This window comes from Glycine soja, chromosome 3 (genome assembly GCF_004193775.1).
Source record: "Glycine soja cultivar W05 chromosome 3, ASM419377v2, whole genome shotgun sequence".
NCBI lineage: Eukaryota > Viridiplantae > Streptophyta > Magnoliopsida > Fabales > Fabaceae > Glycine > Glycine soja.
The window spans coordinates 42332309-42354827 of record NC_041004.1 but is presented as its reverse complement, the minus strand read 5'-3'; the positions used below and the strand labels follow the sequence as shown (position 1 = coordinate 42354827).

The 22519-nt window shown below is 29.0% G+C and overlaps 2 protein-coding genes across 3 annotated transcripts; one reads left to right on the top strand and one right to left on the bottom strand.

Annotated features, from left to right (window-relative positions):
• Positions 1-85: 85 nt before the first annotated feature.
• LOC114407196 lies at positions 86-7737 on the bottom strand. Of its 2 annotated transcripts, XM_028370207.1 has the most exons (7): positions 7501-7737; positions 6967-7229; positions 6662-6873; positions 4101-4365; positions 2447-2696; positions 1158-1571; positions 86-353 (listed from the first exon to the last, which is right to left on the bottom strand). In XM_028370207.1, exons 1-6 carry the CDS (start codon positions 7577-7579, stop codon positions 1555-1557), a joined length of 1086 nt encoding a protein of 361 aa, XP_028226008.1. In that variant the 5' UTR covers positions 7580-7737; the 3' UTR covers positions 86-353; positions 1158-1554. The 2 variants fall into 2 exon arrangements, with proteins under 2 accessions (XP_028226008.1, XP_028226007.1); XM_028370206.1 differs by lacking the exons at positions 86-353; positions 1158-1571 and having other exon boundaries at positions 2239-2696; positions 7501-7736.
• Positions 7738-12221: 4484 nt separating this feature from the next.
• On the top strand, positions 12222-13946 carry LOC114407195 (protein TERMINAL FLOWER 1-like). The gene is made up of 4 exons (XM_028370205.1): positions 12222-12519; positions 12730-12791; positions 13264-13304; positions 13404-13946. Exons 1-4 carry the CDS (start codon positions 12319-12321, stop codon positions 13619-13621), a joined length of 522 nt encoding a protein of 173 aa, XP_028226006.1. The 5' UTR covers positions 12222-12318; the 3' UTR covers positions 13622-13946.
• The last annotated feature ends 8573 nt before the right edge of the window (positions 13947-22519 follow it).

Here is a 22519-nt window from a genome sequence, read left to right as displayed (position 1 = left end):
AATTGCTTCTATGCTGAATATCTGGCAATAGTGCCCACCAACGTGAAAGGACAATGTTACACCAATATCTTGTGTACCCTTGATATGAACTTCAAACAAGAATTTAATTGGATCATTATTGGTTAGTGTGGTTACCTGTTGCTTTCTTTTCCTCTCGGGCTCGGCATGAAGAATAAAAGCAAGATCCTTGTCAGTATAATTGAATTACTAATACTTCAATACATAACAACAACAGAGGAAAACTTTCATCACTCTGCAGAAGTTCATGTTATTTGGCAGTACCAGCCCTGTTTCAGTTGGGCGTTCTCTTCTCTCAATTGGTTCAGTTCTGCTTGTAATTCCACTGTGTATGCCTGCCAAGGCCAAAATAAAAAAAAAAGGAACGAATAAGGTTCCGCAAAGAAAGCTAAATAACAATCCTTCCTCAAATATCTACCAAAATATTATATATCCATACAGTATACAATACCACACCAAGCCTATGCAATGCAAGAAGTGCAAAGCACAATGAGCCTCATAAGCTATAGCAGCTACGCGGTCCATTTTGATGTATATTTTATTCACATCTTTAAATCTAAGCTAATTAAAAAGTTCATTAATTGGCATTATATTAGTAGCTGATAGCCTGGTGCTCTGAAACCTGTCAACCCCTTATAATTTCTGGAAAAGCCAATCCTAGTTACATAATTTCAAGGGGAAAAAAAATACTATATTAATGAAAATTATCGATCCTAATGCATCAATAGCAAATATGTACACTCCAAAGCGGAAAGGTCCAAGGACAGATTCTTATATAAACTTACAGTATCCAAATTTGGGTGCAATAAGTTAATAAATTGATACATTTATTAATTCTTCATAAACTAATGTTGAGGTTCCTCTTGGAAATGAAATTTAATGGGATCCAGATTCATCCAAAGTTCGATTCTATTTGAATTGCCCATTTTCAAATGATATCCACAGTGTTGACAAATATTGATTTTTACACACATACTATATATATCAATTATCCTTAGTTCACTGAGATTGAGTTCAGTGGCTTTATACAACATTTCTAGTCAAGAAGCCAGCATTAATATTTCATAATATATATCAACAGGATATGTATAGCCATTGCATGGATTGATGATAAAAATGAGGCATGCATGCAAATGCACCTGTTTTCTGGCTCTAGATCTGGCAGCTGACTCTATTCTTGATCAACCTCCTCTGCCTTCTCTCCACCACCTTTTCCACATGACAATCCACCACCCTCTTTCTCCCTCTCAAGCCCAAACTGCCTTCCATTATTCCCTATCCCATCAGACGAATTGGTCGGACTCAGGCCCACCCATCTCCATTGTGGGCCCCACCCTTACCCACCACCTCCTCCAAAACAATGATACCCACCACCATTATGATCCCTCTTCCCATTTCCAACATAGCCACCAGAAGCCTCCCCAACAACTTCATGTGATGAGAATAATGGAGAATGGTAGTTGTGGTTCTTGTAATTCGCTTCTTGTTGGACCCGTGATTCCACCTCCCCTTGCGACTTCATGTCACCCTCCTCAATCACCATCTTCTTCTTCCTGGAAATTGAAATTCGAATGCGAGCTGGTAAATCAAGTTCCTTTTGTAGCAGTGACAAAAGTTTTAGAGCTTATTATTCTTGTATGACACTGAGTTGAAGATGAGATCGATGTTCCCGTTGAATTTGAGTGAGTTCAAATTTGTTTAGAACAAACCCAATCTAATAAAGAGGTAAATATAAGGCACACTGCCCTGCAACTAAGGACCATCTTCGTCTATATGATTCATGCCGGCTAAGGTTACCCCACAAATCAAGGGATTAACTAAAGTAAAATTGTCAAATGCCGCAATAGACAGAAATTTTTCCCGATTTGGTCACAAATCTCGCCACGTATAGGACAGGTGTCAGCATGTGTATCCTTGTTTTAGTGCAGCATATCTCTTGAGCTCACACGTATTCATTCTTCTGTTTTTAAATCTTAACAATATTATTTACGCACCATTCATTACACTATTTTCACGTAAGAGATGATTCTTACACATAATTATGTTTTATATTTTATGCTAGACTCACTATGTTTTCGTTTTATTTTAATGTTAAAACGTTTTTTTTTTCATTTTAATATTAAAAATAATACAGATACGATATTATAAAAATATACGATAGGTATATGGATATTTGATACAGGTTTCATTCCCACAATCAATTCTTTTGATAAAGTTCACTTTTCTTAAGAAGAATTTTATTCACTTAGAATTGAAATATTTATAAATTTATATCCAAACAAAGAGCACTACTGCGCAACGTGATTCTTCTTCCCGCAAATCAAGATTTTAATTCAATCTGCATGGACTAACAATAACAATCAATGTCCTAGATTGAAAGTTAATTATTTCCCACTTAAAAGTGACTTAATGATAGTATCACTCATACCATCAACATGAGGGAACAAATGGCCTGCACCTTGAAGCTCATGATACTGAATCCACGGAAGCTTTTGTGCAATGTATCGTTGCACTTTAACAGGCACTATCAAATCTTCATCTCCTTGCCAAATATGGACCGAACCTTCATTATTTGGAAATGGATTTTCCAGATCCAATGGACTAAATTCCCAGCTACCAAATGCGAGAATTAAGTCTCGGTGAACAGTTTCATGTTCACCTTGCTGTCTTACCTGAGCCTGTGGAACAATAAGACAATATATCAGCCACATTTCAATAACCAATAGGAGAAACCAACCAAATTAAACATGATCCAGTAAAAAACAATGTGCATGGTATCAACAATAATTATCATTAGTGTTTATAAAAAATTATTTTACGCCCCTAATGTTAAAAGAAGTTCTATATATCAATTTATTACTATGTACCAAAAAAAGAATTATCAATTTATTACTTAGTGATCCATCATAAGTTGGGAAACAACTCTTCATATAAAGAATTCATAAAATCATGACATCAAGCAGCAGTCTATCCAAGGGAAGAAAAAATAAGGTTGATAACTAACATACAAGACAACAGTGAAGATAGTTTTAACACCTATGCGTAGCACACAAGTCGTAGTAGCAGTTCTCTAAAAAGAGTAATGCACTAATGCACCAAAGGCCTATAGCCTAAACAAATGTTTTGCATCTCTGATAAAACAAACATTTACTACAAAATTTGTTTGCTTTGCAATCGATTTCTGCTTCTAAATGACAAATCTTGTAAACAGATTTCATACACAAAGTGACACTCCATACATATTCCATGATCCTACTGGACGGATGCTATGTGTTTCTGGTATGGTATCTATCACATCACATTTTAGTGATTACAAAATGCATTAAACTATTGGCAATTATCATACAAGAGTAAATCATCAAAAACCATAGTTTTGTCAATAAGTCTAATATGTTCCTACTTCCTACAAGTTTTGCATACTTGCATCTACTCCTAAATTGATACTAATAAAATGCATGAATGTTCATAATTTAAATACTCGAGTCTAGTATTGCAAATGATATAGTCTTAGTTGATGGTACAAAATGAGTAAATACTAAATTTGAGTAGTGTGTATGATACAAGACTCTAAGACCCTGCTCAGTTGCTCTAAATGATAATCATGGTTAGAGTGAAATTTTTGCTTTTGTTGAACCCAATGGTAAGCATTAATCCATGTAGCTGATCCCACCAAGTAGAATAAGGTTTGGATGTAATCAATATATTTTGTGTACAAGATGTCTTTTAAAACTTTTATTAATAGCCAATGGTAACTAGAGAGTACATACAAACTGTAATAGTTATCAATTCCAAATTTATGACTGGTATTGGTTTGAGCAGTTCTATAGAGAAAAAGATTACAAAGAACTATAAACTCAAACGTGACAAGTAGATATAATTGTTCACAACTGACTTCAACAGATGCAGTCCTTCACATGCAGTATTAAACAGTTAGTTAGACACATTTACTACAGTATTAAACAGTTCTGACTTTAGGCACAACAGTCACCAACAAATATCAAAATCAATTGGTATGAATCTAGCCAACAACAAATATAAATTATGAAGTTACATGACTTTCACTCTATAATCCAGATACATACCACATGATTCTTTCGATCAGACCTCTTAGGCAAAAGTTCTCTGTCTTGAAGGGAAAGAAGATCTATACTGTCAGCAATTAAACTAGAAGATGGGAACCATTTTTGTGTGTTCCACCAGTAAGTTAGCCATGGTATGTAGTGAGCCACACGAACTGTCCACTGGTCTTGTAGTTTTTGTTGGTAGAAAACTTCATTAGTTAAGTTTGCAGGAAGACCAGCCCACCAGTAATTGAGAACTGGGGCTATGAGCACTGCACCTGCCAGCCTGTCAACATTGAATTTTTTTACCAATGCAATAAATAGATAAAGATAATGATTGACAATTCCTTCTAACTGATGCAAAAATGATGCCCAGGAAATTAGAGAGGAGGGAACCAAACTATAATTATCATAGTTTCACATGGTACTGACTACAGTAGAACTCGCCTAAACTGAAGAATTTTCTATTTTTATAGTGTCATTTTAGTAGTTTTATGTTTGGGTCTTTAGCTTTTTATAGGCTCAGTTTGTGAGTTATGCTAGTGGGCTAGTATATTTGTGTTAGTGACTTAGTGGCTGGTTATAAACTTGAGGAGTAAGCTACTTTCACAACAAGTCTTGACTAATGCTGACAGGTGATCCCCATGGTCAGTGGCAGAACTACATATAAAATTATAAATTAGGGTGTGCAAATATATTCCCTACTTGAATAAAATTTTAAGTAAATATTTTTGAGTTTTGTATTTTATTCCTGTATTTCTATATATTTGAACCCATTGACCCAAGTTTTCTTTCTTCTTGTATTTTATTGTTATTTTTTATTCAAGTATTTTGATTTGAAAGTTAAATTTTGTATTTTCACCGTATGTATAATATATTAAAATTATATGATTTTAACAATTACAATTCTATATCCTTATCTTCGTATGTGTGATAATAATTATTATCAATTTCTATTTTCTTAAAAAAATTACTTCGCTAACTCAGAGTCTTGGATCCATCAGTGTCCATGTACCCATGGTTAGTTGGTGGAGTAAATAGTTTAACTAGGGAGTTAGTTAGTTGGGAGCTAGAATAATCAGAGAAGGCATGTTCGAGGTGAGAGTGAGAGGTATCTTGTCATTCAAGGAAGGATCAGGGGAGTTTTTTTTATTATTATTAATTTTAAAAAAATTCTTGTTAAGTTGAAAAGAAAATAAAGAAAGGTTGTTCTTAAGAAACAAAATTTCAAAATATTCTCTCCAAATTTTCTCTTTAATTTCAAATATAAAAAACTTCTCCTGTCATTTTTCCCTCTCATTCAAACAAAGGGAAAAAGAGTGGAGAGAGTCTTGGTCTCTCGAATATCCAGGAAATCCATTTATTATATACTCCAAAATCAAGTGCTATATATGATATATATCAGGCTTTGGAATATAATGAGTTATTTCCGAGAAAATTCTATCCATCAAGATGTGTGTGTTAGGAATTTTATAATTCCTAATTAATTAATATGGGCTACATATTATATTATAACATTTATATTAGTTATTTACATTTAAATGAGTTCAATATAAAGTGATCTATTTAAGTGAGCTCATTAAATTACCAACAGATAATTGATATGGGCTTAATGAGCGGAAACCAGTTTGGCCCATTAGGGGATAATAGAAACCCTAATAGGTTTAAAACATAAGGCATGGTTTTGGTCCGTAATATACCAAATCAACAAATAGTTTCTCCTCTCCCCATCTGAAGAAAAAAACGAAGGTCCCATAAGGAAAAAAGTGATTTGGTTGAGGAAGGTCATTAAACCAATTGTTTGTGACCATTGTCAAATTTCGCTGCGTGTTAATCAACCTCTATGGATTCAGGTATTCCTTAAAACCTCTTGATAATCTGACGTAATGTATTTTGGTGCTCATTTGGTATTGTATATGGTTTATTGATAATTCCCAACAAGTGGTATCAAAGCCAATGGTTCAAGTTGGTGACCGGCTCAGACGAGTATGCAAGTACCGCAGGTGGCCAGAATGACTAGCGGCACAACGTGTCCCGCAGGTGAAGTGGGGTGGCCAGAATGGCTAGCGGGCAGGGCAAATACCGCAAGTGGCCATGGCTATACTCGTGGACTTCCGCTCGAGGGGGAGACTACCATGTGGAAGAGACTCACACTTGAGGAGAAGATGTGTTGGGTTACAAGTGTGAGGTGTAGTCCCACATCGGGTAGAAGTGAAAAAGTTAAATACCATATAAGTGAGGAGAAGACCCATAAACCTGAGTCTTAAGGTTTTGGGTTAGAGTGTGGTGTCAGGCTTCCTTATGTGGTGGCTCCTGATCCACAGGTGTACCCCTCGAATCTCCCCAACAGAGCACAATTGCCCTATCCAATTTCACAACCCTAAGCTATTTGGAGGCAGCCTAGATCAGAGTTCTGCATAATAAGTGCATAGGAAAAAAGATCTTGTATCACTCACACCACTAAAATACATATCCAAGCAAGAAGATGCAAACATTTACATACCAAAGAAAGAAAGAAAAAAAACCCAAAGAATGTTCTTTTTTTAGCCAACAGACTTACATTTAACCTGAATACACCATACCTGTGAGGGATATACTTAAGGCACCTCCAAACAACCTGGCCACCCAAAGAAAAACCTATTATGTAGAATTTGGACCCTAATCCCAATTTATCAGCAAGTTCTTCTATATCCAATGCCAGGCTCTTAACTGTTTGATTTGGATGAGGATCACTTTCCCCATACCCAGGTCTATCAAAAGATACAATGTAAACCCCTAATACCTCAGCAACATCCTGCAAAATCCACCACAAATTCAGATAATACAAATTCCAAAAATATATAGCAGAGAATGTTGTGAAAGCAATAGAAATTAAACATTTTTTTACAGGTGATAGTGTTTTGGCAACATAGGCATCATGCCTGCAAGCATCAAAACCATGGACAAAGATGATTTTATGCTTGGCAACATCTTTTGGGACACCATGCTCTTTGTATGCTAAATTCCTTCCATCTCTTAGTTTGATTCTGGGTGCTGTTATAGTGGGACCATTAAGAGATCCACATATCTTTGGAGGAGGAGGTTGAATAGTTTGATAACTCCATGCTACAAACCCAATGAACAACACTGCCAGCACTGTTCCAAAAATTCCTGAGAGAATGCAAAGTTTAATTAATAAAGAAAAACAAAATAAAATATTATTTCAATAAGTATAAGAATATCAATTATTCAGTTTAGTACAGTGTTTCTAACAAACTAGTGTGAACAAAATGAAAGGTGAGGAAGTCCCATCAAGACTCTGAGGATAATGTCATGGGAAAGTGAATATCATTGATAAATCAGAAACAAGAAGGGGGAGTAGGAATATGCCAAAATGCAGTGCACATGCACATTTCATTCAAGAAACAGAAAAAGGTGAGACCTAAAGGGAGTTGAATTGAAGTTGTTTTGTTTTGGTTACTGGTATGAGCTGCAGAATTTCTTCTGTTCACTACTCCCATTTCTCCCTCTTTCTTAGACAATGCCAAACACGACACAACGTTTCAACTTGAGACACGGACACGAACACATTACACACTGTCACACTGGTGTAGTATAACTGAACGGGAGGATTCACCTATCTGTAGTTTGTGGCATCAAGAAAAAGGGAAAAAGTTTGGTACAGCTCTATTCACAAATAGACACGTGCCTATATCTCATCAGAAAGAAAAAAAGGGCGAGAACTTTCTTATCTATGATAATTCTATGTGGTCGAAATAAGTGGACAATACATGTAATTTTCTCATTTCTCATTAAAATTATTTAATTTTAGGTATATATTTGTATATTTATTTCATTTATTATTTTGATATTTTCTTATTATTTTGCTTGCTTGTTTTATTTGGATATAATTAAAATAATAACGATGTCATTTAAATTTTTTAAAATGGTAAATAAATAAAAAAATATTGTTACAAAAGAATCTAATAATATAAAATTTGTAAATATTTTGTTAGGTACTTAGACTACATGTGTTATCCATATAACACGTGTCGAGAGATAATATTCCGTAATAAAGAAATGTTTTGATTTTTAACCATATATATTATATAAACAAAATTATAAATTTGGTCACTTTATTTGTTTTAGAATTCGATTTCGATTCTCTTGTTTGTCTCAAAATATGATTTTGGTCTTCTTATAATTTAATTCACGATATTAGTCTTCATTTTTTGTGCAATTTTATTATTTTAGTATCCAATTCCGAGATTAGACGTTGATTGTCACTTGTCAACATTGACCGTCATGTTGTGTTTTAATTAAACGTTAATCGTCATGTGTCACGCTTTAATTCAACATTGACCGTCACGTGTCACAGTTTTATTGAAGGTTGACGTTAATCAGGTGTACAAAATTAACATCCAATAAATGTTATTTTGATATTTTTTTCTTAAACATAAAAAAATCAACCTAAAAGACGTCATTTTCATTTTTATTCTTAGATATAAATTCATTGTTGTTAATGTACATTGTTAATTTTATATTGTTGAGTCTTAGAACTATATAGTGTGTAAATTTGGTTTGAACTTTTGTTTGTACTTAATCTTAAAATTCTATAATGTTATGTTTTTTTAATTCTAATATTTATATCTTATACATGTATTATTTAATTATTATTATTATTATTATTAATTTATTTACTATTAACTTTATAATCTGACTTCAGAAAAGTTAAATTGTAACAAATTTGTTATCAATAAGATTAAAAACTAATACTTTTCATTTTATTTTGAAATTCCAGAATATGAAGTTTTTTAAACAATAATCTAAAACAATTGAAGTAGCACATTATTTACAGAAAAATTATGCTTAGTTTCCAGAAAAAAATAGGTTTATCATAAAATTTAAAACAAAAATAATTAAAAGCAAGGCATTTTCTACGTACCTTTGAAATAAAATAGAATTATCTTCTAAGCCATATAGTATATTTTAATTGATTGTAAGTTTACTGATATTTATAATAATTATGTTAAAAGATATATCAATGATGATTTTTGGTTGATTGATTTTATCATTTTACATTGATAGTAAACAACCATTAAAGTCTTCTAAGAAATTCAAATTCCCCCACTCAAATTTGTAGGTTTTGTATAATAATCTATGAATTTGTTTTTCTTTTGCTGAATTGTACTCGAATGTTTTTGTTTCTGAGGAAAAATAATGAAATTCATTTTCATTATTGCTCTATTAAAGATAGCAGCAAACTGATCAAACTTAAGTGGTATAATTATATCAATAGTTTTATGTCAAAACTATACTTCTATATCGTTCTTTAACATAGAAAATAATACTAGAAAGCTTTTTTTCTTCTTTCAATTCATATACTTCCTTTTCAAGGACTTCCTTTCGCAATTTTCATTAAAAAGAAAAAGAAGGGGGGCGGGCTGGCTAACTTTATAACCAGAATATATAGCTCAATTCTATTAATATAAGGTGCTGGGTGTAATATTTATAATTTCTTATATGTTTTTGTATTGCATGATCAAGTGCGGTTTCTAAGAACATCTGTGATGGGATGGAGAATCTAATCAAAGGTTCTTAATTTATTTTTTAGTGAATTATACACCGAAATATAAAATTTTAAAATTCTGAAATTTTTTCATTCCAATAATAAAATTCTCAAATACATAAAATATGTTTCCAAGCAATCTATCCCTTATCTTTATAATTTTCGGTTGACTGATAAATAAAATAATTTTTTAATGTTAAAAACTCAATTCATATAAGAATTTATTTTATAAGAACTAATTACTCCACACTTGGCAGTCACCTGAACAAGTTCTAAACAGTAGAAACTCATTAAAACAAGTTTTTATTTTTAAGAACCCCTATAAGAATCACAGATAGAGATGACCTAAGAGACTTGTTGCCACATGATATAAGGCTTCCATTTTTATTACAAAATTGTTCTTGGTATGATTTCTTACTATCTCTCTCATGCACACATAGATATATTGTGCGTATTTGATGAGAAAGTCATTTTTATATGAATGAGTTTGAGAAGCAATTTTTTTTTGTGTACATAGGAGCCTAGGAGGATCAAATATACGTCTTCATGCATATTACTTAATTCTCTCTTACTGTTAGGCTGATCCTATGAGGTTATCAGTTTAGATTATATAATTATACATAAATAGAAAATTCTATAAACAAAAAATCAAATCACATGATGTTTTTAAAAAAATTGCATGACTTTTGTATAAAAAAAAATACAAAACTTGTATGTATGAGTGAGGAAGAGTCGAGGATTAATTAATTTAACTTTAAAAAAATTGTGTATGCATACATATATTATTTGAAAAGTTTAATTGAAATACACTGATGATATATACATTTTCCACTATCATTTAATTATGCATATCATATAGTTAAAAAATATTAACTTAAAATAATAATTACTTTAAAAATTATATTTTCAGTAACTTTTAATTAGTTGGCAGTACATATAATTTTTTTTACTAATAGTATATAAAAATTAAGCAAAATATAAAAAGTAATATGACTAACGAATATTCCATGCTTAATCGGGATCAACAACTTTTGATTAAGTTAAACGAAAAAAATAGGAACTAAAAGATAAACATGAACAACTTAGGATTTTAATTATGATGATATTGGAACTTTAGGAAAGAAAGCCTAACTTATCCAAATTTGGAAATATGAATATCAACTTATACCAAAATAAGCAACTAAGACCAACAAATTTTAGAATCATCACCTCCATATGGCACATAATTAACAAGTCTCAAATTTAAATAATATCACGTTTTGACAGTGAAACGATACCAGCTGCAATTTATTTATGCAATAATTTGTCTATATATTCCACTTTCAAATCATAATATAAAAAAATCAATGTAACGAATGTCTGCTTAATTAATTATACGTACGAAACTATGCCACCGCCAATTAGGGTTTTTTTATTTTATTTTCTGGAACTAGAATTTGTGATCTTTAAAGCAAGGGATGCGCATGGATGCACACACGTCAACCCCTTTTTTTCTCCTACAAAAGAATGCAAACAGAACTTGAATAACATAAAATTTCACATGGAGAGATGAGGAGGGCAAAATGGTTTCATGATAAAGGTCCAGCTTCCTCTTTTACCAATCTTGGAACTTTGGTCTGAATTTAAGAGTTAAGTTTTTATTCTGAAATGACCTCTTAGGCACTCACACACTTGTACTCTATAGGCGTGTCTAGCCTTGAGCATTTGTGGTGGAGTTCCTTTAATTATGCCATCTTTATCACGAATCTTCCAACACAATTAAAAGAAAGACTATGGCTCTGAGGGAAAATGGAGAATCACGCACCCACAAACAGAAATGTTGCACATTGTGTGCATGCAATTAAGGAAGGTTCTCTACGCAAGGCATACAACAAAAATTTCTGCACGTCCATGGTACTAAGAGAATGCTAAAATGTGGGTGTTCAAGAAACGAAGCACTTCCTAGAGTTGTTCCCTTTTATGCTTTTAGTTTAATAATGAAACGGCAGAAGCTTGACAACTTGCAAAGGGAGAGGACCCACATACACATGATGCTTTTTTTGACCTGATCGAGCTGATGGGAAGAAAAAAAATGGGAAGTTTTGTATTTTTTTAATATTTTTTACAATTTTTTTTAGAACTGGGATGGATGGGATGGAATTAAAAAGAAGTACACTGTAAAAGGGTTGTTATTAGAATAAAAAAAAATTGCTTTATTGGATGGAAATATCCATGCATCCATTCCTGTGTACAGCCAATCAATTAAGAACCGATTCTAATGGCCCCATTCTGTGTTTATGACCAGGGGAGAGAGGAAAAGGGGAAAGGATAATTTGTCACATATCATGACTAATGTGATTTCAGCACAAACATCCCAGACCCAAAATCAATTGTTGAGATGAGCCAAATTAAGAGATAATATATTAGGGGTAGTGGGAGGACCTTCACGGATGCACTTGATTTATTTGTAGGCTTTTTTCATTTTTTGTTTTTCCTGTAGAACATGTTTTTTTCTCTAAATCTAAAGAATGTGTTGCAACATCTTTTAAAGGAGGGGGGAAAAACACTCTACCTTGAAAGACACTTTTTAAGACATTATAAATATAGAGCTCACACTCCCTTTCCTCAGCAGGATTCATCATAACAATTGTATTCCTCCCTTCCTTAGCTCCACTACCTCTTCTCTCTTCCTCCTTGTTCCTTCCTCTTACAATGGCAAGAATGCCTTTAGAGCCTCTAATAGTGGGGAGAGTCATAGGAGAAGTTCTTGATTCTTTTACCACAAGCACAAAAATGATTGTGAGTTACAACAAGAATCAAGTCTACAATGGCCATGAACTCTTCCCTTCCACTGTCAACACCAAGCCCAAGGTTGAGATTGAGGGTGGTGATATGAGGTCCTTCTTTACACTGGTACTATATATATATCTTTTATCTCCTCTCTTATTCCTTTTCTCTTTAAAGAACAAAGTTTTTTGGGAAAAAAAAGAGAGGAAAAACTTGAGCTGTTGCCAGTGTGTTTCTTTGTTGTTTTCTGTAATCAAGCTCACACAGTAAGTCTCTTTTGGAGTTTTCTTTACAAATACTGAATCATTAAGCTAATGTCTCGCTTTTTTGGTGCAGATCATGACTGACCCTGATGTTCCTGGCCCTAGTGACCCTTATCTGAGAGAGCACTTGCACTGGTACTTAATATAAAGATTAACTTAAGTAGTCAGTTATTATATTAATGATCATACACACACATATATAGCTACCGGTTTCTCTTAACAACTCAACCCAAACGAAAATTTTATGATATATAATACTTTAAAAGTTCTGTATGTACTGGTTATCCATATGACATTCACGTTAGATGTCTGTATTTTATTATCAAGTTTGAAGTTTTGCAAGATATATGCACCCCTTTCATCACATCAAACTATGGACAGGTAATTAATATATAAATACTTACATCACATATGAGGAAGGTACACACATGCCTTTGTATTCTGTAAGAGTTGCATGCTCCATCATCATCCGTTCTCCCTAAAATCAAAACAATCTAAAAGGGTGAATTGAATAAATATAACAGAACTACATATAAGGAAAACTAGCTATTCATTCATAGGTATCTAACAGTCAAAAATTTTGTTGCATACATTCTTTTTGCTGCAGGATAGTGACAGATATTCCAGGCACAACAGATGCCACATTTGGTAGGTTTCATATGAAAAATGTGTTATATGGGAATTACTTACTCTGATGATATTGATGAGAGAGTGACAAAAAACATGATATTCCTAATAATTTTGTAGGGAAAGAGTTGGTGAGCTATGAGATCCCAAAGCCTAATATTGGGATCCATAGGTTTGTGTTTGTCCTGTTCAAGCAAAAGCGTAGACAGTGTGTTACTCCACCCACTTCAAGGGACCACTTCAACACACGCAAATTCGCAGCAGAGAACGACCTTGCCCTACCTGTGGCTGCTGTCTACTTCAATGCACAGAGGGAAACGGCTGCAAGAAGACGCTAGCTATAGCTGCTGATTTTGCCACTGCTTCAACCAAACTAGTATTGTATTGTATTGAATAAAGCGATAAAAAAAGGTACAAGTACAAGGAGTTTCAGTAGTGGAATTAAGTTGATCCTCACATGTGGCTTCAAATAACTTGCAGGAAGGGAAGATAATTAATCATTTTCTAGTTTGACCCGTGTGTATGCTACGTTTTATTTTACTTTCCATCTGTTGTGTAAACATTATACTACTACGTGTATTATTATTACCTCGTGGGACTACTATGAGGTGTGATCTTATATATAGAAATAAGAGGTTTGGTACGCAATTGTCGTTTCTTTTACTTTAATAGTTTAGGGTTTAGCTTCGTTTCTTCTTTCCTTTGGTTTGTCATTGCGGGTTTCAATCACTCAGCACCTTCTCTCTATTGTTTTTTTCGATCTCTTCACAACTAAATTACGTTTTTAACAGAAAAAGTATCATTATTTAATTACTATATGGGACTTTATGAAATTATGAGTGACCTGTACACACTTGCGATCTTGTCGTGTTGATTATTTTTTCTCCATTCAGATGCGAAACCTTTCATATTATTTTTCAGTAATACGAGGCTTGCTCATCTATATAATATTTATGACATCTGCCTTTTGCTAACTTGATGGATTGACCCTTCAGGAAAACAGTGATTTCTACACCAAATTTCCAGTTAAAAGAACTTCTTTTCTTATCGGCACTGCTAAAATTAAGAACATGTGAGATAGTATATGTATTGCCAATAGTGTGTTTCGAAACCGTTAGTTTGCACTCTTTTAAATGAAAGGTGTAATCGTTCCAATACACTAAACATAGAAGCTGTGAAATCAAATGAGGTTACGTTGAAATCAACACATTTCTACACTAGCACATTTGACAATGTTTATCTCCGTTTAGAAAAATAAAAATAAAAAATAGGAAAATAATAAGAATGTTGATTAAAATTTAAAAATAGACATTTTTTAGGGTCTTGATCACTAACCCGGACCCTTAAAAGGAGTTTTTTTTAGTGTGTTAATCATAATCCTCAAATGTTTTGATTTATGCAAGCAAAATTTTAGGTCTTTTTATTAAAAGGGGTAAAATTTTAGGTTATTTTTTAATTAAAAATATGTTTTAAAAATTATTCAAAAGATGATAAGTTATAATAGGTGTTACCACTTTTTTTACTAAAGTCATAAATAATTTTATGACTTCAGTTAAATTATTTTTTTACAACTTTGAAGTCGTAAATATTTTTTTTTTTATTTTACAACTCTAAAGTCGTAAAAAAAATTTTTATGGTTTACCACTAAAGTCGTAAACCTGTTTTTTTATTAATGTTTAAGTTAATTTTTTTTTTTCAAATTTTTTATGTTTTTTTAATTATTTAAATATATAATAAATAATATTAACTTGACTTATTTATTAATATACTTTTTATGATTTTATTTGATATGTTATTAATTTATTTTAATGTTTTATTACTTAAAAGATGTTATATATTTTTAATATTGTTTTATTTAAATGTTTTTGTTTATTTAAAATTTAAATAATCTATTGATAAAAATACATATAAAAATTAAAAAGAGATATTAAAAATTTGAAATACTTTAATTTAAAAATTAAATATATTTAAATTAAAATTATATATATGTTAAACTAATAATGAGATGACGTCCCATAACGAATTCTTCTATTTGTTGACCATGTATACAAGTTGGACAACATTTTTAAAGTTTATCAATATCACTTTCATTCCCTTGGAAGTGAAGATACATGACCTCAATATTTAGGTTTACATTTTATGTCTGATCGACAAACATAATGAGATCGATCATTACTCGAATACATAATGAGATGGACTAATCAATTTTAAATAAACCTAAGAAATACTTTTTAATGTTTTTCTTTTCTTTCTATTGTGCATTTTATATTAATGTATTAATTATGTTGTTTTAAATTTTATTGTGTATTTTTATCAATAGACTATCTAAACTTTAAATAATAAAAAATTAAATAAAAATATTAAAAATATATAACATGTTTTAAATAATAAAAACATTAAAATAAATTAATAACATATCAAATAAAATCATAAAAAAATATACTAATAAACAATTCAAGTTAATATATTTATTAAATTTAATAAATATAATACATATTTCAATTTATTAATCATATATGTAAAATGATCATATTTACATTTATACGTGGTTCACAATTTGATTATATATATTAATTAATAAATATAATGTTTAGTATTACTTACTAGTCAATTTTTTTATAATACTGGATAATTTAGGTTTTTTTCCTAAAGTTCCAATATCATCATAATTAAAAAGTCAAGTTATTCTTGTTTATTTTTAGTTCCTATTTTCTTCATTTAACTTGATTAAAAGTTATTGATGTCGATTATGCATGGAATATTCGTTAGTCATATTAGTATAATTACATGCAATAGAGTTTTTTTAAGTATAATTTTTATATTTTACCTAATTTTTGTATTCTTTTAATATAAATTTGATATGTACCATCAAACTAATTAAAAGATACTAAAAATATATATTTTTAAAGTAATTATTATTTTAAGTTAATATTTTTAATCATATGATATGCATAATTAAATGATAGTGGGAAATGTATATCATTAGTGTATTTCAATTAAACTTTTCAAATAATATATGTATGAATACAAAATATTAACTGTCTTGGTAATAGAAGGTTTTCCTGTCTCACTCGTTAGATTTATAAAAACAAAAATAACTATATTAATTAATTGATATTATATATATATATATATATATATATTAACTTAATTGAGAAGTAATTGTTAATTTTTTATCTAAACAAGATCACAAAAAAATTATTTAATAAGAATTACAATTTTTTTTTCATATTCTTTTGATATATATTTTTTAATAAAGGCTTTTTCAATAGTAGAAACTTGCATTTGGATTCTACATATAGTATTGTATCATTGTCAGTATTTTATGTCAGTATTTTATCAATTAATTTATTTATTGTTAACTTTTTTAAAACTTATCTTTTGCCTTAAATATTTTTCTTCATTTTAAGAAAAACTCAAAATATATATCTCTTTTTTATATCTAAAATAAAAGGAAAATAAATACAAAACATATCTAATATTTAATATAATATTATAAAAAAATATGCATAACTTATGCCACATGTCATCATCATGCTTATTTTTTCACCTCTAAAATTAATTTTTTAATTTATTATAAAATATTATATGTTAACTTAATTCAGAATTAATTGTTAAAAATTTTTTATATTCTTTTTTTATATTTGTATTCAAAGTCTTCTTCAATCATAATTAAATATTTGGATTATGCATATCCTTATTTATCTTGTCATGTTTAGTGTTTTATTTATTATTTGTATTTTTTTTTTAAAATCACTTTGTATGAGTTTATCTTACATGTTTTAGTTTTATTTTAGAAAATTAAAATAAAATATGTCTATCTAATTTTTTAATCTAATTCCTCATAAGTCAACAATTCAATTAGCAAATATTGCTGATGAAAATTTTGATTGATATTGTGTCTATAAGTATAACAAATCATGGATGTGTTGAAATATTAATTGTTGACTTTCTTATGAAAATTAATTATTATTCATGCAATCACTATAAAAGAGTCAAATTTGTAATTTTTTAAAGTAAATATTCAATCCAAAATGAAAGAAAAATACAAAAATTTAGTATTTAATGTAATTACTATTTTAACATGTGTAATGCACAAGACAAATATTCAATGATTGTAATAGTTTGGTTTCAAGTGAATTTTATATCAACAATTATTATGGAACAAAAATGGTTAATTTATCTTGACTTAAAACATTTAAAATTAATCATTATCATCATCCCAATCACCCTTATAATTGTCAACACCATCATTATGGTTATTGTCATTGTTGTTATTGTCATTATTGCCACTTCCATGTGTATCATAAGAGAATAATTATTTTATTTGAGGAAAAATATAATTAATTTCAATTGTTAGATTAAAATAAAGTTAACATTAAAATATTTTAAATTCAAATTAAAATTTTATTTAATTATATAATCTCTAAAAGATTTATCAAACAAAAAATTAAATATCTTTAAAATTTAATTCATGACATTTTAAAATATGAGACACCATTCAATATCATGACACACATTTAAATTTGGTGGTGCACACAAAGTTTTTATGATTTGCCAGGTTTTTTTCCTTAAATTCAAAAAACAATATCATAAGGGATCCTTAATACTTCAAATTCTATATATTAAAAAAAAAAGACACATTGTTTTCATTTACCTCTCATAGGGCCCTTCTATGTAGACTTTTAGGACACCTAGACTATATGACTTTAATCTATGATTAATTAGATTTCTAAGATATGAATGTTTTTTAAACATATTCTAATCAAAGTTTTTATGAAGGATATGTTTCATGAAATATTCAATTGGTTTTTAATTTTTTTACTAACCAAAAAATTTATTTAACTGTTCAATAAAAAAAATAGCAGTTTTTATATTTTTGGAACATTACTTGAATTAACATTTGTTAACACATTAACTTTTTATATTTTCTTTCACTTTTATCCTCAAATGTATTTATTCATTTTCATTGTTATCTTTTTTAAAATAAATCATGATTTCATTATTTTTCTGTCTTTTTAATCTTTTCACCTACTTCAAAAATTAGTTTTATGAAACACTTATAATTTAACAAATCAATTTTTCAACTATTATCTAAATTTTCAGGTAGTTTTGTACATAAATAGAAAAATCATATAGAAAAATAATACATTAATATAAATGCAACCCCTTCTCATACATAAATTTATAAATAATAAAGAAGATCAATTTCTTAATGTTTCATACACTTTATCATAAAGAAATATGATATGACAAATTGACAAACCAGTTTGTATATAAGTTAAAATCTTGATAATTATTTTCCTAGATGTCTTGGTGAAAATAAGAAAAACAACTAATTATGTATTCATTCAATGGAAATGAGGTTTTCCTTGTAAATTCCTATCTGACAAGAATTATTCTCTCCTTTGATACCAAGCTCCTCAATCATATTGGTACTTAAATTAAACCAAACTAGTTCGTAATCTTTTCTTCTGAAGAATATATCACCATTCTTTCCTACTCCAATAGGACAATAAACGCAAGGCAATGGCCCAACGATGAAGAGTTTAGTCCATGATTCCTTCACACCTACTTCACCCAAAATTGATATGTGAAAAATAGTTGTCTCAACATAATATGAGATTAAAGCAATAGATCCATTTAACACCACCAAGTATCTGTCCAAACTAAAATCAAAATCGTCATTTGTTGAACCAAGGAATGCTCTCATATCATCCATGTCCAATGGCATAGGTGTTGTAAAGAACACTTGGTTGCTCAAGTCAAATGACACCAAACATTGTTCTTGGGGAATACCCTCATGACCCCACCAATGACACATTCCATCCACGTACACTTGATAACCTGGAATTTGGTGACAACAATCAGCCACATTGACATCAAGTCTGCTCCAAGAGTTACTTCTTAAACTATATATCTCCCACAAAGGATGCAAAGATACATCTTCCCATGACACCTCTTCGTACAACACACCAAGACGATCAAAATCACTGTCAATTAGATAAAAAAAGTGTACACGCTGAATCACCTTATAGTCATCTCTAACATGATCATAACCAAATCCATGAAATATAATCGAAGTCTCTCAATAAGGTGATTCAAACTCAACAAGACTAGGAGGAATTACCTTGAATTCGTCAGTTGTTAGATTCCACAATACAATTGTTGTTTGTTGTTGGAATAAAACAAACCCATTAATACTATCATTACTTAACATCCGAATGTCCCTGACATTCTCATGTAATAGAGGAGGCCAATCTAATTTAACCTTGTTTTCAAACCTCTCGCCAGAAAGCAAATACAATGTAGAATTGAATTCATTTTCCATAGAAAATGGCGGAAGGTGATTTAGAAGGACTACAGATGTATCATCGTAATAATTGTTAGATATGAAATTATTGCGGTACATACTCATAAAAACAGGACTTTCTAACAAAAAGCCCCATGATTTGCAACAACATCCAAACCGCTTCAAGGATTTTAGAGGTAGTTTGGATAGGATGGAGAAGGTAAGATCATCATGGATATGCTGATCGCTTAACACTCCCTTTTCATCTTTTCCAATCATTGTCAAAAACTTTTCTATTGAATGAGTTTTACAATGAAACAGATCGAGATTGAAAACTCTAAGACTAGTTACAAGCGAACAAAAATGGCTAACTCGTTAGATTTATAAAAACAAAATAACTATATTAATTAATTGATATTATATATATATATATATATATATATATATATATATATATTAACTTAATTGAGAAGTAATTGCCTTAAATGTTTTTCTTCATTTTAAGAAAAAATCAAAATGCCTATCTCTTTTTTTAATCTAAAATAAAAGGAAAATAAATATAAAACATATCTAATATTTAATATAATATTTTAAAAAAAATCTGTATAACTTATGCCCCATGTCACCATCATGCTTATTTTTCACCTCTAAAATTAATTTTTTACTTTATTATAAAATATTATATGTTAACTTAATTAAGAATTAATTGTTATAAAAGTTTTTATATTCCTTTTTTATATTTGTATTCAAAGTCTTCTTCAATTATAATTAAATATTTGCATTATGCATATCCTTATTTATCTTGTCATTTTTAGGATTTTATTTATTATTTATACTTTGTTATCCTTTTAAAAAAAATACTTTTTACAAGTTTATCTTAAATGTTTTTGTTTTATTTTAAAAAATAAAAAATATGTCTATCTAATTTTTGAATCTGATTCCTAATAAGTCAACAATTTAATTAACAAATATCACTTATGAAAAATTTGATTGATATAGCGTGTCTATAAGTATAACAAATGATGAATGTGTTAGAAATATTAATTGTTGATTTTCTCATGAAAATTAATTATTATTCACATGATAATTTTAAAAGATTCAAATTTTTATTTTTTTTATTCAATACAAAATGAAAGCAGAAAGTACAAAAATTTAGTATTTAATATAATTATTATTTTAGCATGTGTAATGCACAAGACAAATATTTGTTTTATATTACTAAAAAAACATTTTTTTTATCATATCCTCCTATTTTTGAAAGTTTTAATAAGGTTTTTTAATTTTTTAAAATTATTCAATGTAATCCTTTAATGCCCAATTGTGGTCTTTTTATTTTTTTTTATCTCTCAATGTGATCTTTTTCACTTATTATACTTAACGACATCAACCTCAATTAAACTAAAAAGATCATATTTAGGCAATAAATAAAAAAAGGAAAGAAATATATTTAGGCATTTTAAAAATAAAATTTTGATTGGAAGTTTTAATAATAAAAGATTTAGTTGAACATTCAAAATAAATAAAAAGGATAAAATTAATAATTAAATCTTAAATGTTTTTATTAAAAAATAAAAAAATAACAACCCTTGAAAGCATAACACAGAATGTTTTTATAAATGTTTTTATAAAAGCATAACTTCACAATACATGACGAAAACATGTTTATGCAATATTTTTTTTTATAAAAAATAACACGGAATGAACATACTTTCGTTGTGTATTATAGATGAAATACATAATAAAATTAAATTTTCGTTGTATGTTTAATCAGAAATAATTAAATTTTTAATCCTTTAATTTGTTTAGATTCTAACTTTTAATTCTTTAAAATTTATTTAATAATTTTTAGTTCTTCGTTAACTTTTTATTTGCATTTTTAATCCAAAAAAATGAGTCTATTTTTAGTCCTATATTTACTTTTATTGCCATAGTCCATGGATAGTGAATGTGTCTGGTTGTTAGGCACATGGTGACCATTGATTTTTACTTTCAGATTAGGTTGCTTTTCGGACAAAATAAAAAAATCATAAGAAACAAACAAGATAGGTACATTTAGAACTAGAGCTAAAAAGAAAACATATATCATAAGTGGGTGCATTGTGACTAAGAAAGATTAGAGAAAAAAATATATGAATGAAGAAAATTTTAATTTTTTTAAACTTAATGATCTCTTATTTATACTATTAGACATGGTGACCATCAACTATGAAAAAATGATCATAATTTATTAACCATATATAAAAAAACACGGATATTTTGCATTTATATGTACTTTAAAGTTTGAATATATATTATAATTAATGAACATAATATTGTGATTATACTATTTATTCAATATAATATATAATTAAGCTAGATAATTGTGTTAAATATAACATATATATTTTTATTGACCACATTATTTTTCATATCTACATATATACGCTAGTATTATTTAACTAAATTACATATTATACTGAATAAATTGTTAATGGAAAGTCATCTGGTCACATATAAATATATGAATATAAAATATATAAAGAACTATTTTATAAAATATATTTTAAATAAAAAATAAAATATATATCAACATAATATTAAAAATTTGATAGATTTATATGCACACACAATAATTATCTCTTAATTTCTATCTTTATTAATTCGACTGCATATTGTAAATATAATTTTTAATGTTATCGGACCATCAATTTTCTTATAATATATCAATCATGATATCTTTTAGATAAAATATACTTATTAAATTTAATAAATATAATACATGCTTCAATTTATTAGTCATATATTCAAAATGATCATATTTTATATCTATTCGCAGTTTACAATTTGACTATATATATTAATCAATGAATACAATATTTAGTATTATTGACTAGTCAATTTTATTTATAATATATTCACTATGCTATTTATTTAATATAATATATATTTTTTAAAATAATATTAT